At 42.2% G+C, this 16522-nt stretch overlaps 2 protein-coding genes across 3 annotated transcripts in view; both read left to right on the top strand.

The window, feature by feature from the left end:
* Positions 1 to 8498, top strand: part of LOC129811729 (lateral signaling target protein 2 homolog) — a 50570-nt gene extending 42072 nt beyond the window's left edge. For both annotated transcript variants that reach the window (XM_055863276.1, XM_055863277.1), the window contains 4 exons: positions 5614 to 5724; positions 5879 to 5983; positions 6098 to 6201; positions 6305 to 8498. In XM_055863276.1, the coding sequence (XP_055719251.1) occupies positions 5614 to 5724; positions 5879 to 5983; positions 6098 to 6201; positions 6305 to 6436 (452 nt within the window). In that variant the 3' untranslated portion in view covers positions 6437 to 8498. The remainder of the gene's footprint in view (positions 1 to 5613; positions 5725 to 5878; positions 5984 to 6097; positions 6202 to 6304) is intronic.
* Positions 8499 to 9182: 684 nt separating this feature from the next.
* Positions 9183 to 16522, top strand: part of LOC129811735 (fibroblast growth factor receptor-like 1) — a 51900-nt gene continuing 44560 nt past the window's right edge. The window contains exons 1-2 of the mRNA XM_055863285.1: positions 9183 to 9898; positions 10631 to 10727. Coding sequence (XP_055719260.1) covers positions 10664 to 10727 — 64 coding nt within the window. The 5' untranslated portion in view covers positions 9183 to 9898; positions 10631 to 10663. The remainder of the gene's footprint in view (positions 9899 to 10630; positions 10728 to 16522) is intronic.

Below are 16522 nucleotides of genomic sequence, written 5' to 3' on the forward strand. Positions count from 1 at the left end.
CTGTTGGATCGGAGGGTGTGGGCTAGGGCCATTCCCCCCAGAAATGTCCAGGAACTTGCAGGTGCCTTGGTGGAAGAGTGGGGTAACATCTCACATCAAGAACTGGCAAATCTGGTGCAGTCCATGAGGAGGAGATGCACTGCAGTTCTTAATGCAGCTGGTGGCCACACCAAATACTGTTTCTTTTGATTTTGACCCCCCTCCTCCTCGTTCAGGGACACATTATTTAATTTCTGTTAGTCACATGTATATGGAACTTGTTCAGTTTGTCTCAGTTTTTGAATCTTTTTATGGTCATACAAATATTTACACATGTTAAGTTTGCTGAAAATAAATGAAGTTGAGAGGACGTTTCTTTTTTTGCTGCGTTTATATATTTTTGTTGGTCTGTGATTGATAAGGACCATCTAGACACTGCACGTGATTAATTTATGAAATTGCTTCTTCTAATTATTGATAAACATGCACCTGTTAAAGTGACTGTTAGCACTGTTAAGGCTCCATGGATCGATGAGGAATTGAAAAACTGTATGGTTGGAAGAGATGGGGCAAAAGGAGTGGCTAATAAGTCTGGCTGCACATCTGACTTATGTGACTAAATTCAACGAAAATAAGTAACTGTATTATGAAGGCAAGGTCAATGATATAAAGAATGATGGGGGAAAAGTACTTGAAATGATGGGCAGTAAGACAAATTCAACTCCAATGGTCATCAAATCAGAACGCTTATTCATGACAAAACCATTTGATGTTGCCAATTTTTTTAAATGATTACTCTATTGGCAAAGTGGGCAAACTTAAGCAGGAAATGCCAACAACGAACTGTGCAACATCCTATTCATGTATAAAAAAACAGATAATGAAAAAAAGCGTAAGTTAGAATTTTGTAAAGTTAGTGTGGGAGAGGTGGAAAAAGTATAGCTCAATAATGACAAACCTGCTGACATTGACAACTTAGATGGAAAGCTACTGAGGATGGTAGCAGACTCTATAGCCACTCTGACTGTATATTATGTCATAACTTTGATCTGAGCCTAGAGGAAAGTGTTTGTCCTCAGGCCTGGAGGGAAGCAAAAGTAATTTCGCTTCCCAAGAATGGGTAGTGGCCTTTACTGGTTCTAACAGCCAACATATCAGCTTGCTGCAGGCTCTTAGCAAACTGTTGGATTTTTTTTTTACTTTCAGCATGCTTATAGAGAAAAGGGCACTCAACATGTATTCCACTGACAGAAATGACAAAGAAATTTATAATAAGAAAATTGTGGGAGCTGTACTAGTAGATATCAGTGCAGCCTTTATTATTGACCATAATCTGTTGAAAAAAACGTGTTATGGCTTTTTAACCCCTGCCATATCGTGGATTCAGGGCTATCTATCTAATAGAAGAGGGTTTTCTTTAATGGAAGCTTCTCTAATGTTAAACATGTGAAGTCAAATCTAATTGTATTTGTCACATGCGCTGAATACAACAGATCTTACAGTGAAATGCTTACTTACAAGCCCTTAACCAACAATGCAGTTAAGAAAAAAAAGTGTTAAAGTATTTACTAAAACTGAAAAAAAAATGGAACAACAAATAATAAAGAGCAACAATAAAATAAGAGTAATGAGTCTATATACAGGGGGTACCAGTACAGTCAATGTGCGGGGGTACAGGTTAGAGGTAATTAAAGTAATATGTACATGTAGGTAAAGTGACAATGAATAGATAATAAACAGAGTAGCAGCAGTGTAAAAATTGGGTTGGGGGGGGCTCAATGCAATTAGTCCAGGTAGCCATTTGATTAGCTGTTCAGGAGTCTTATGGCTTGGGGGTAGAAGCTGTTAAGAAGCCTTTTGGACCTAGACTTGGCACTCCGGTACCGCTTACTGTGCGGTAGCAGAGAGAACAGTCTGTCTAGGGTGACTGGAGTCATTGGGAATTTCTAGGGCCTTCCTCTGACATTGCCTGGTATAGAGGTCCTGGGTGGCAGGAAGCTTGGCTCCAGTGATGTACTGTGCCGTACGCACTGCCCTTTGTAGTGCCTTGAGGCCGAGCAGTTGCCATATCAGGCAGTGATGCAACCAGTCAGGATGCTCTCGATAGTGCAGCTGTAGAACCTTTTGAGGATCTGGGGACCCATGCCAAATCTTTTCAGTCTCCTGAGGGGGAATGAGTTTTGTCGTGCCCTCTTCACGACTGTCTTGGTGTGTTTTTGGACCATGATAGTTCGTTGGTGATGTGGACACCAAGGAACCTGCTCTCAACCTGCTCCACTACAGCCCCATCAATGAGAATGGGGGCGTGCTCTGCCCTCCTTTTCCTGTAGTCCACAGTCATCTGCTTTGTCTTGATCACGTTGATGGAGAGGTTGTTATCTGATCTCCCTATAGGCTGTCTCATCGTTGTCGGTGATCAGGCCTACCACTATTTTTGTCATCGGCAGAATTAATGGTGGTGTTGGAGTCGTGCTTGGCCATACAGTCATGGGTGAACAGGAAGTACAGGAGGGGACTGAGCACACACCCCTGAGGGGCCCCCATGTTGAGGATCAGCGTGGCAGATGTGTTGTTACCTATCCTTACCACCTGGGGGGTGGCCTGTCAGGATGTCCAGAATCCAGTTGCAGAGGGAGGTGTTTAGTCCCAGGCTCCTTAGCCTAGTGATGAGCTTTGAGGGTGCTATGGTGTTGAACACTGAGCTGTAGTCAATGAATAGCTTTTTCACGTAGGTGTTCCTTTTGTCCAGGTGGGAAAGGGCCGTGTGGAGTGCAATAGAGATTGCATCATTGTGGATCTGTTGGGGCGGTATGCAAAATTGAGTTGGTCTAGGGTTTCTGGGATAATGGTGTTGTGAGCCATGACCAGCCTTTCAATGCGCTTCATGGCTACAGACGTGAGTGCTATGGGTCGGTAGTCATTTAGGCAGGTTTTCTTTGACAAAGGAACTGTGGTGGTCTGCTTGAAACATGTTGGTATTACAGACTCGGTCAGGGACAGGTTGAAAATGTCAGTGAAGACACTTGCCAGTTGGTCAACGCATGCTCAGAGACACATCCTGGTAATCCATCTGGCCCTGTGGCCTTGTGAATGTTGACCTGTTTAAAGGTCTTGCTCACATCGGCTAAGGAGAGCGTTATCACACTGTCGTCCGGAACAGCTGGTGCTCTCATGCATGCTTCAGTGTTGCTTGCCTCGACGCGAGCATATAAGTAATTTAGCTCGTCTGGTAAGCTCGTGTCACTGGGGAGCTCGGGCTGTGCTTCCCTTTGTAGTCCGTAATAGTTTGCAAGCCCTGCCACATCCAACATGTGTCGGAGCCGGTGTAGTAGGATTCAATCTTAGTCCTGTATTGACGCTTTGCCTGTTTGATGGTTCGTTGGAGGGCATAGCGGGATATCTTATAAGCTTCCGGGTTAGAGTCCCGCACCTTGAAAGTGGCAGCTCTACCCTTTAGCTCAGTGCGGATGTTGCCTGTAATCCATGGCTTCTGGTTGGGGATGTACGTACGGTCACTGTGGGGATCATCAATGCACTTATTGATGAACCCAGTGACTGATGTGGTGTACTCCTCAATGCCATCGGAAGAATCCCAGAACATATTCCAGTCTGTGCTAGCAAAACAGTCCTGTAGCTTAGCATCTGCGTCATCTGACCACTTCCGTATTGAATGAGTCACCGGTACTTCCTGCCATAGTTTTTGCTTGTAAACAGGAATTAGGAGGATAGAGTTATGGTCAGATTTGCCAAAAATGGAGGGTGAGGGAGAGCTTGGTACGTGTCTGAGTGTGGAGTAAAGGTGGTCTAGAGTTTTTTTTGTTTTTTTCTTCTTTTGGTTGCACATGTAACATGCTGGTAGAAATTAGGTCGAATGGATTTAAGTTTCCTTTCATTAGGGTCCCCTGGACAGAGGTGAGAGAAGTGTGGTCTACAGCTTATCATGAGATTCTCTACTTCAGGCAAGTAAAACCTTGAGCGTTCCTTATTATTAGATTTTGTGCACCAGCTGTTATTGACAATTAGACACAGAACGCCACCCCTTGTCTTACCGGAGGCAGCTGTTCTATCTTGCCGATGAACGGAAAACCCAGCCAGCTGTTATCCATGTCGTCGTTCAGCCACGACTCTGTGAAACATGAGATATTACAGTTTTTAATGTCCCGTTGGTAGGATAGTGTTGATCGGAGCTCATCCAGTTTGCTATCCAATGATTGCATGTTGGCTAATAGGACTGATGGTAGAGTTGGATTACCCACTCGCCGTCGGATCCTTACAAGACATCCCAACCTACGTCCCCAATATCTCTTTCTCATGCGAATCAGAGATTTGGGCCTTGTTGGGTGTCTGAAGTAAATCCTTTGCGTCCGACTCGTTAAAGAAAAGATCTTTGTCCAGTACGAGGTGAGTAATCGCTGTCCTGATATCCAGAAGGTATTTTCGGTCATAAGAGACGGTGGCAGAAACGTTATGTACATAATAAATTACAAATAATCCCAAAAAAACGGACGCAATAGCACAATTGGTTAGGAGCCCGTAAAACGGCAGCCATCTCCTCCAACACCGTTCATTGTGTGGTGTATCGCAGGACAGCTCCCTTCTACTCTTTTCTATTTTTACCAATGACCTACCACTGGCATTTAACAAAGCCTATATGTCCATGTATGATGGTGGTTCAACCCTATACAAATCAGCAACCACAGCTTGTGAAATCACTGCAAGCCTAAACAAAGAGTTGCAGTCAGTTAGAATGGGTGGCCAGTAATAAACTGGTCCTGAACATCTCTAAAACTAAGAGCATTGTATTTGGTACAAATCATTCCCTAAGTTCTAGACCTCAGCTGAATCTGGTAATGAATGGTGTGACTGTTGAGGAGACTAAATTACTTGGCGCTACCTTAGATTGTAAACTGTTATGGTCAAAACATATTGATTCAGTGGTTGTAAAGATGGGGAGGTCTGTCCGTAATAAAGAGATTCTCTGCTTTTTTGACACCATACTCCACAAAGCAAGTCCTGCAGGCTCTAGTTTTATCCTATCTTGATTATTGTCCAGTCATACTAGAAGGACGTAGTTAAGCTGCAGCTGGCCCAGAACAGTGGCACGTTTTGTCTTTCATTGTAATCAGAGGGCAAATATCCAGTTTCTCTTGGCTAAGAGTTGAGAAACGATTGACTGCATCGCTTCTTGTTTTTATAAGAAACAATGTGTTGGAAATTCCAAATTGTTTGTATAGTAACTTACACACAGCACTGATGCACACACGTACCCCACCAGACATGCCACCAAGGGTCTTTTCACAGTCCCCAGGTCAAATTCACGGAAACGCAGAGTATTATACAGAGCCATGATTTCATCTCATATAGCACAAGTGAACAGCAAACCTGGTTTAAAAAAACAAATAAAGCAACGCCTCTCCCCCATGTGACGTATTTGTAACTGATAGACACACACACACACACACCCACTACATGTTAATGTTTTTAAATGTATGGGAATTGTAAAGTCTTTTGTCATTAATGTATTTTTCTTTGTGTTGCACCCCAGTAAGACTAGCTTTCGCCATTGGCGTCGGCTAATGGTGATCCTAATAAAAACAATTAATAATAATGTCATTGGTTCCTCTTGACCTCCAGGTGTTGCTGACCAGCTGCAGACAAACTATGCCGCAGACCTTCGAAGCATTCTGAAGACACTGTTTGAAGTCATGGCTACCTCTGAGCAGGGGGACAATAACAAGGAGAAGGGTGAGGAACAGATGCTTCTGTTTAGCTCTCTTATCTTTACATCAGGGTTAACTTGCAGTAATGTCAGGTGTCTTAGTGTAGTTCTTCCAGTTTGTTTGTCTGTGATGGTAATGTTAATCGTAATGACATGGCTGTGCTCTGTGTGGTGGTGCAGCATGTCCAGGGCTGCGCAGTGCTGTGCTGGAGGACTGTTCTCTCTGTCAGGAGACCATCTCCTCCTCGGAGCTGGCAGCCAAGGCCCTGGAGGGACAGTTTGAAGGTCAGCACCTCTCTTTTCTCCTTAAAACACATACACACATGACATGCATGCACACAGTGTGACACACATATAAACAAGCACCACTATTAATGTGCCCCTGCTTTTCCCCTGTAGATCCCCCAGACTGGGTTCCTGATGAGGAATGTGACTCCTGCATCACCTGTAAGGCCCCCTTCACCGTCATCCGCAGGAAGCACCACTGTAGGAGCTGTGGCAAGGTAACACAAAACACCTGAACAGATCTCCCTTTAGAATTGTCTGTACTACATAAAATAAATGAAGAACAATCAAATATAACTTGTTTGCTCTGTGTCTTTTTAGATCTTCTGCTCTCGCTGCTCCTCCCACTCAGCCCCGTTACCGCGGTATGGCCAGGTGAAGGCCGTCAGGGTGTGTACGCACTGCTACATGTTCCACGTCACACCGTTCTACAGCGACAAGACTGGCATCTGACCCCTGCTGTACAAACCTATCCCCCCCCCCCCCACCTCGCTGCATCTACAGGAGCAAATCCAGGGGATATGAGGCTATATTCAAAGTACATCCCCAACTACACAGAGCAACCTTATTGATCATCTTCATCACACTGCACAGCAAGGCAAGGCTTTGGAATAAGGAGGACATGGATGAGAGGACAGAGAGATGGAACGAGGTCGGATGTGGAGGAGCATAAACTATGATTAGATCCTTTCTGTTGTTTTTGAGATGCTGCTGCTGCCTGAAAGGGAACCAAAGGGCCTAATCCTATGCTGTCCTCCTCCTAACTCACTAATGCCTGCCTGCCTAATAGAGGCAGATTAAGAAAAAACTGGAAATAGGGTTTTGAACAGGCTACTCTGGACCGGTCCAGTGCTTTAGGAACAGCTTCTGGGAATGTTTGCAGCTGAAGAGGGAGAGAAAGCCTTTTCTGTTTTATTGCTTGTGTATAACAAAGGCCTTCTGACATCATGTCCTATGCTTTAGCGGGCTTCCCACACTTGTGCCAGAGCTCTGACAGGGCTCCGATTTACTTTAAAGAATGGAAGTCATAATAAACATGTAAATAAGGATAATTATGTTGATAGTGATGATGATCTCCGCACAACTGATCTCGCTTGTTTGGCCGCAATGGCTCTAGAGGTTTTAATTTTAGTTTGTCATGTAATTCCTGATGCTGTGAGGAGGGGAAAGCAATCCTCATCAGGCTATCTAATAGCGAAGCAACAAAAAAATATAGATTTTATGTATATGTGGCTTGTTTGGCAATGTTTTTAACGGCAATATAATTTGTGATATAATTTCATATGGGATTTTTATTTTATCGACTGTGTCTCAAAGGACACAGATTAGCTGGTCTTTTATAACAATGTGGGCTGTGCCCATTGCTTTTACAGTCACAACATACAATGTTTTTTTTAAATGCTTGATCTCATTCCCATCCCATCTTTAACATGCTACTCCTCAACCTCTGACATGGTCACATCAGTCACTCTCTCATGCATTTAATGCCCTCTGGTGGAGAGAAACTTTAACCTCCTACCACACAGTATCTATATTATGTGATTGTTAGAATCATGGAGTGCATATCACCACTATTTAGAGGTTTATGATGCCTGTCTCCCATCAGTTGGTCAAGGCAGCTTTGTTTCCTCCTGATTGTGCAATATAGTTTTTCCCTCTGTGTATGTTGTTGCCAAACACATTTATCTTAAGTATATTTCAACTCTCCCAGTGGTCACACTGATAGCACACTTTTCTAGACAGGATTCACCAAAACCGAGACGAACCTCTACTACTACACTAAGCATGGATGTACATTTTCATGATCTAAGTTACATGCCAGCTGCTGCTGCTGTTGCAGAAACATATGTGATCTGTAGGGAAATCAGTTAGAATATGTTACAGATAGTAAGTTAAATTTAAACTAGACTGTTTTTTTTCATCCCTACCTGCGTATACATTATCCCCATACCTCTCTGCACAAAGTACTACTATTCCCAGTAGATAACCACTTCCTCTACTCTTACATCATGATTTCTGCCTGCTCCCTCTAGTCATTTCTGATGTGGAGGGGAAGCTTCACCATCTAGGTTACAGTGGAGAATGTGATGTGGATAGAGGAATGGTCAATCTGACATAACTGGCTCAAACAACCATGGCCTTCTACGCTTCAAGGCCGCACCAGTTATATCAAATCTGCCCTGATTTATAAGCTAATTCTCAGGCTTTATCTTGTCTAGATCGCTTTATACTTCTACACGGTTTATTTGTATTGAGGAAAATTTAAAGACCTTAAGATTATGTAATTGTTTTATAAACAAAATGAAATTGTAAATCTATAAATCTATTACTACTTTTTCAGTATGGTGCAGTAATTCAAGGACTGCGTATCCTATTACTTCAGAGCTTGTTATTTTGTAAAGGCTAGCAGAGTTCAGTAATAAGAGCCATGTGAAACATTTGGGAAAACTGACATAATGTTATTAGTTTTAAATGTCATGTAAATTAAAATTAAATGACTTTTTTCTTTGAATAAGTGTTTATCCTAATTTCTGTGTTACTACTATCCATTCATGTTCATCTCATTCTCTCAGGCAGTTGGGACATTTGTCAACTCGTCATTGATATGGTCTTGACTCTGGTGTGCACAGCATCAATCACACACAACTTGATCCAAAGGGATGTAATGTCATTGGAGCACGCTTCCCTTGCCTGAAGACCCTGAATGTATTTCAGCTGCTCTATCGATCACTACAAACGGTTCGTCACTAGTTACCACAGCCACAAAGTCATAAACTCCGCCTATTTCTATCATTTCTATTCTTAAACCTAATCTCACATTTAATCTAAACCACACTGCTAACCGTATGCCTAACATTACATTAAAACCAAAAAAAGTTACTTTTTGTTTCACGAATTTCTGTGATATATGGCTGTGGAAACTAGTGCACACCCTATAAACGCCATTTGGCCAGAGCGATGTGGATGGGTAGCCAGGCAAACGCTTCCCTGCCTCTTGTCACGTTCTCAGGTGAGATTACATCCCTGTCCCACTGGGTGGCAGCACCTATTCATTTGATGCAGCATTGGCTGCTATCTGACTGATACATGTAGCTCTATAATCCATAGTACATTAACGTAACACCCCTAACAATTAAATGTTTCCAATTATTCTTCAGGGGATGTGATTAAGCATTGCTGAAAAGATATGTGGATCTTGTTAGACTCACTATGACTGGTATGGTGGGTCTCCTGTCTGTTTGTTCTTCTGGGGGTAGGATTAAAGTTGCTTTTTTAAATAGCGATCTAAGATAGGTATTGTATTGTTTTCTCGTGATGGTCAAGGTCAGGATTCGAGTATGAAACTTATCCTAGATCTGTTACAGGGGTGACCCTCGACAATTTAAATTGAGGCATATACCATTTTTTATAAATTACTCGTGTGATCTAGGCGATTGGATTATGATAGTGAGAAAAAAAGAGTTCATTTTGATAGATTTATCCAGCCCTTGTATGTGATTGGTCAAAAGTTGAGAACTGGGATGGCAACTATCTCTGCACTCGGTAATTATTGTAGTGGATGTGAAGTAGAGTCCACTGTACACACCAGTTGGATACAGACTTTAAAAAACACCAGTTGGAAACAAACTTTTAAAAACTACCTATTTTTTTCCAATTTGTCGAAGTTTATGCAACATTTAAATGGATACCCATCTGTGATTAATGGACACATTTGATGGTATGCTTCGACTGATTTGAGCTTTTCCATTCCATAGACCGATCTACAGGCAGTCAGCGATCATTATAGTTGTGTTCGAGAGCGGTCGATGAAATCGGCCACTAATAAATAATGGAGACCGTGCAGACTTCTATGAGAATGGGTTGCCCGTTTTTAATGAAGAGGCTGATACGAGGTTAATTTACTGTAAACGTCAGGTATGTAATTCAGAGTTAACATTGTTGTGCATAATATGCACTGCATATGACCTTGTTCATACGATTATATTTTTCGCAATAGTTCATAGAAATATATATATTTCAATTTAAGACATGAATGGCTACGTATTATTAACAATTGATTGCTTACAGTTATATGAATAATTACAATTTAATTTTACATGATGTGGAATTTTTAGATAGGCTATGTATGGACTATGGTAACATGTTATACAGTAATTCATGAATGCAAATGGTGACAATTATACAATATAATACAGCTGTGTTTCAGATAAATATACATTTTTGTTGTATATTTGTATATTCATTTATCAGAGGGGGCAATCTGTGAGAGCAGCACTACTTAAATGAGTTTGCACCATATTGACCACAGATATTTATTGAAAATAATAGATAAATATACTAACACAGGCTAGATATGTTATTTTATCGATCAATCCTATGATTAATTTTTTTTTTGGAAATGTGTGTATCTCTATGCATTTTAATTTATAAGAGAAATCCACATGCATTTCAGTTCCACTATGGCCTTGACACAACTGTGTGTCTGACTTGAAGGACATATGGAAATTCAAAGCAGAGCATTTACTGTAGATTTTCCATATCATCTAATGAGGCAAACTGCTTTTCCCTGGGGGTGGATGCGAGTTCTGCAGTGTGCAGTTACAGAATCTGGAAGGCCTGATTTTTTTTTAACCATATGTCTTTTAGAGTTGGGGGAACATTAAGTTGTCTTCAGTCAGGATGGGAGTCCTCAAGATCATGCTGCTCATCTTTGAGTCCGTTCTGTTGTCTGACTGTGCAAGGGGTGAGTAATACATCTTTGGGATATTTTTTTCCTTAACGTAACTTAACTTCACACTGGGCACACACTGGTTAAATCAACATTGTTTCCACATTTCAATGAAATTCCATTGAACCAACGTGGAATAGATGTTGAATTGACGCCGCTGCCCAGTGGGTTTCATTCTTGCTTTCTTGCCTACACAGTAGTGTCCAATCGTTTTAGTGAAATATTAGCAGATAAATTGGTTCATCTAAGTTAGGTTGATGCTGTTGCTTTTTGTTTACATGAAGAAAATCTCAGTTGGCTCTAACTTCTTCACACTGAGAAGTAAGAGAGTAGGAAAAGTAGGAAAAACTCTAAACAAAACCCAAAATCAACAGTGGGGAAGTAGAGAGAAAGCCAACCCTTACCCCCCGTGTGTGATCTTTTCAGTCATGGCCATGTTTGTGTGACTGTGTGTACATTCGCCACTGCTAAGCCAAACAAACACATCCATCAGCTTCCCAGGGTGAAAGAACACAAGTCAGTGTAAGAGTCCAGCTCTCCCGGGGTTGGTCCAGGGACCGTACTTTCTCAGCATCACGTCTCTATGTGTGTGCGTGTGTGTACGACCATGACCAGTGTAGTGTATTATTGCTTTGATTCAGGGTCAGACAACTGCCTGCATTGATTGAGGATGTCAGACAAATGCAGAACGCATAGTATAATTATGCGTACGGTTTCCACAATATCACCTGTCATCAACGGCTGAATATGTCCAGACCAGCTCAGTAGAGCTTGAACGTCACCTTTTCAATTTGACAGCTTTGAAACTTTCACATAAACTTTTAGTGTATTCTACAGCCTCTCGCAGGGGGAAACCAGACATCCTATTCTACGCCTCTCTCCTCATTGGTAAACTTAGAATGGCAGCAAATGGAAGTGGCGTCTCAAAAGTACTACATGCATGTGGCTAACAGGGCATTGCAATATGGGGCAGGTGGGGGCCGGTGAGGGCCGCTAGGTGGTTTGGATGTGGGCAGATTACATCTGTGGGCCTGCAGACAATGCCTTATTCACAGCAGGACAGACAAGCCTTCACGACATGGCTAAAGCAAAAGTAAACAAGACGTGAAGGCTAAATAAGATTAGACAGGCAATTATATCTGTTTACAGATGTCAAAGGAAGGAGAAAATCAACAGGGGAAACAGACTGCAGAGAGAAAAACGAGACATCCTAATCTGTATGCACGGTGGCCTGCACTGATTTTATCACAGAAAAAAATAGGAATATGTAGTCTGTTTTTCATACTTTCTTTCTGAAAGTGATTTTAGATAGGTCCAGAACAGATACATTATTTACTGTTGGCGAACAGCCCCCCCAAAAATATTTAGTAATGCGCCTCTCTGACATCATATGCTCAGTTTTAAGTGGCCAAGTTTTAATATGTAATTTTGTTAAGTTAAATCATTTATTTGGCTTTTATAGGATGGTTTTAATTGTCAGGTATACAGGACTGCAGGGTGAAATAAAGTCTCCAGAAGTTGATAAAAAAGAGCCCATAGTATAATCCCTTAGAGGGAATGATGTGGCAGCAAGCTCCCAGGTATGACACAATGTGATCCCAGAGTAACAACTTCACCGTTTGATATCCTGTAAAATAAAGGTTTTGGTTACAGACACGTGGTTTTGTAGAGGAGTAGAGACTGTCGTGGCTGTAAAACGGTGCCTTGTAAAAGTTAACAGGCTATGATAACATCATTGACAAATGCAAATGATATTATGCAGGAGATAATCCTTTGAGTTACGTGTGAATTCAAAATAACATATTGGAAGTGTTTAGTGGTTTATTCTGGTCGTTATATGATCATCTTCTGTACTTTTACATTTTAAACTTGGGTTAAGTCCAACTTAAAGAACAGAGTGATAATGAGCCTGCTGCTGTCAGTCTGATCCTTTATCTCACTATGCAAGCCAGGACCAGTTCTCCCTTGTGCTCTGAATTATGAAACTTGCTCAGGACTGATTCCTTGAACCCCATTGGACAACCCCTCCCCCCTCGTATTCCCCCCAGCAGCTGTAGGAGGTGCTCCGTGATGTGTCCCGGCAGAGCTTCTAATGTGGTGACAGGACTGGGGACCACTGTGGTATAGTAACTGTGGAATGCAGCACCCGGGACATATGGACCTGCTGTGTGTTCTGTATCCTTGGTGAGAATGAGAGGATACAAGGTGTCCCTAGTACTTACCAACACACACACACACTGAAATGATTACCAGTCTCTTTTTGGAAACAGAATTGCAGTGACATCCACACAAAGTGTACTTTGTTTGTAGGAGAGGCCTGTGATTTTTGAGGCAGTATACTGTATCGACATGTCACAGGCAGCATATTAGCTTGACATGAAAATTTTTAACTTCAGACAAATGTTTACTCATCTACACCTCCTGAGCCATCTGGATAAATTTAGAGCATACAAACTGCTCTGCAACTGTTTTGGAATATATACATTTTATAGGCGAGTTACATCATGGTTTTATAACAAGAAGGTACTATGAGATAAATTGTATGCCATGGGCATTTAAAATCACAAGGGCATTTGGCTCCCAGACAGATTTGCGTAATGAGGCTAGTTTCCCAGTAAACAAATACTCCAAAGTCCTCTTATTTTTAAAATATGGCCCAAATAGTCCGAAGATAATGACACTGTGGTGTTCTGGCACATGAGCCCAGCTGGAGAAACAGAGGGAGAGTGGACAGAGGTGAGAGAATGAAAGAGAGAGGGGGGGAGGTCTAGGCAGTACTGTAAAATCTTTGCAAAATCTTTGCCATTCAGAGTAGTCCCCTCTGAAGACACTTGATTTAGAAATTACAACAAAATCAGTGTTATCATACTATCAGATTCGCCAATGAAGTACCAGCACTGAAAAAGAGTGGATTCATCATAAATCCACCAACACCCACAGACACACACAACTCAGTGCAGTCCGACCGATTGACATGCCACCTCTGAACTCTGCGGACTGCGACGCTTCCCCAAGCCAATTTATGACCAAACAACAACCACTGCTCTCTCGCCATCCCCCTTACACATGTCTCCCTTCTCTCCCTCCCAGTCCTTCTCTCTGCATTTCCTCCCGTTTATTACCAGTGTAAAGCCAGAGGAAGTGAATTAAGTTAATGTGCTGTCGTTAAAACAAGGCATGGAGCTGACCTTTACTCCCACCCACCCTCTCTCAGCTCACCAATAGCCCCTCTTTACTGAGCCTGGGTCCATTTGCAGAGAACAATGGGTGGATTATTATATGCACTAGTCCCCCCGTTTGGACATGGCAGCAGTAATTAATTTTAAACACTCTACATCCCTGAACACTGTGGTAATTTGCCGTCTATTAGTGTGTACGTATACTGCAAACCAGGGAATTGTTTTACTGAGGGGCTGCGATTTAGAGGTGCGTGAGGAAGAGTTATGAGAGGGAGCTACACTCAGGGTTTTGTGTAGAAGTGTGTGTGTATACGTATGTGTGTGTTTTATTAAGCATGGGGCAATTGCTCTGTGAGAAGTCATGATAATGAGATACCCAAGGAGCAGAAGCCAATTTAGAAACCCTAGAAGTATGAGTTACCAGATACAGCAACACTTATTCCCTCTCCAAAAGTTCCACCACTAGTAGGTACTAATACATCATACCACTGCTACTACTGCGTCTACGTTTACTATGATAACAAATACAGCTGCATCTATCATTACTACCGTCACACACTGCAGCTCCTGGCAAATCTATGGAAGGGAGAGGAAGTCTAGGAAGGGACCTGGAAGAGAAAGGTGTTAGACTTCACCCCAAAGAGAGGAGAGGGCTGTACATGGTGATGAGGGAAGCTGTGATAAGTAGCCATAATGGAGGTCAATTGTTGTTTACTTTAGTGGGCCATAATCTGTGTGAACAACACTGCCAGCTTTGACTGAGCCTAATGGGCACTCTAATTAGCATTCTGATGGAATCTCAACTATTTACACATTGTCTGCTCCCATTCACTGTTGTCATGCTCAGCTGTATGGGAAGGGGGAGAATGAAGTGTGAATAGGATTGTTTATAATCTGCCAGTCATGAGGATTTGTCTATGTAGACCTACAGCGATCATGAGTTTGTTTTGCCGCTTGGCTCCGGGTGGCAGTGTCTTTAAGCCACACACTCTGTCCCCTATGAGTAAATGGGGTGATAGACAGACACATGGATTCATGGTGCCCTACTTAACCCACAAGGATCTCATAGAATCCTTTACAATGGGCCAGAGAGCTGGTCTGGTTGACGTGTCATCATTCAAATGGTAATCACCTGCATGTGTTTTTGATTTGATTGTTTGAGATGAACAATAAATATTCAAACTATTGAGGGATATATCTCAAAGCTGCATTATGTAACTTTTTGGGCAACCTGACCAAATTCACATAGATATGTGAGTTATAGATCTGTCATTCTCATTGAATGCAAGTCTATGAAGTGGTCGATTTGTTCTATGTGCACTATTTCTATGCCTTGCGTTTTAAAGTTTGGGTTTTTGGTATTGGAAAATATATTTCTTTTTTTTGTTACATAAACTGAAATTAGACAAACTATTAGAATTTTATCATCCAAGAAATGGCAGAGCGATTTCTGCATATTGCACCTTTAAATCCTGCACCCACCTGTCTCCAAGCTGTTATGTAATGTCATAGTGTCACTATAACAAACAATAAGAGGTCCAAGCTCCAGCTGCATATTTCCCTGTAGCTCTGGAGCACAGGGCTGCTATGTTACACTCTTGGACAGAGAGATTTTTTATTTTATTATTTTTATTTCACCTTTATTTCACCTTTATTTAAGATGGGCCGTAGTCGTTGGGATGGAGCGTGGAGGTGGGTGTTAGGGGCCGCACTGTTGGACCTTTACAATTGACCTTACAATAACATTTCAGCTACGCAGTGGGAAATGTTTATCTTGCGCAACCTCTTCTTTTTCAGCCTCTCTGGCCCCCTCCCCTCCTCTTCCACAGCTCTCTCCTCTCCCTTATATTTTCTCTTTTCTTTCGAGCAGCGGAGAGCAGCCGAGAGCCCCCACTCCCCTCCGTGTTTCACAGCTGTTCTCTCAGTCACTTAACAAACGAAACGTTGAGAGTCTGAAGCCCACTCCTCTCACCCCTCAACAGGAGACGGTCAGTCTTGTTTTCCTGTAGATGTTAGCGTGTAGATTTATGATGAGGCATTGGGTCTCCCTCCCTCTCTTTCCCCCTTTCCATGCCCATTTCCTTTCTCCCTTTCTTTAGACAAGTAAAGTACACATGGCGCTCTATGATAGAATAAGGGGATGTTTTAAACAGTATCTTGCTCATCTTGTACTCTTGTATGTTGAACTTGCCACAATCGTCTTTAGTTGATGTTTTATTTTCTCCTATCATCAGTTATCAGAACTTCAAATCACTGGCATATCCATTGCAAATGTTTCTCTCCTCTCTGAGGTAGTCATTGGAAATCACCAGCAGTACTGACTCCTTCCCTCCAACCTCTCCCCTGCCTCCCCTTCAATGCTTTTTGTTCTGCAGTTAAAAGGTTGATTGAAAGTTATGGTGGCAACAGCGATGCCTGGCTGGGTCTGAAGAAAGCATAGCCAAGGGATAGCTGGGATAACGAGGGCTGAATAAGGCCTCCACAGCCTCCACCATAACCCACCGCTCTGATCAACATCCCCCTTTGCGATCGGCATCAATGAGACCCCACATGACTTTCTGCCTTTTCACTCAGAATTCTCACTATTTTTCTTTGGGAATTGTTTTATAGAATTTGTAAGTTCTATTCTGT

The sequence above is a fragment of the Salvelinus fontinalis genome, chromosome 15 (genome assembly GCF_029448725.1).
Source record: "Salvelinus fontinalis isolate EN_2023a chromosome 15, ASM2944872v1, whole genome shotgun sequence".
NCBI classification, from domain to species: Eukaryota; Metazoa; Chordata; class Actinopteri; order Salmoniformes; family Salmonidae; genus Salvelinus; species Salvelinus fontinalis.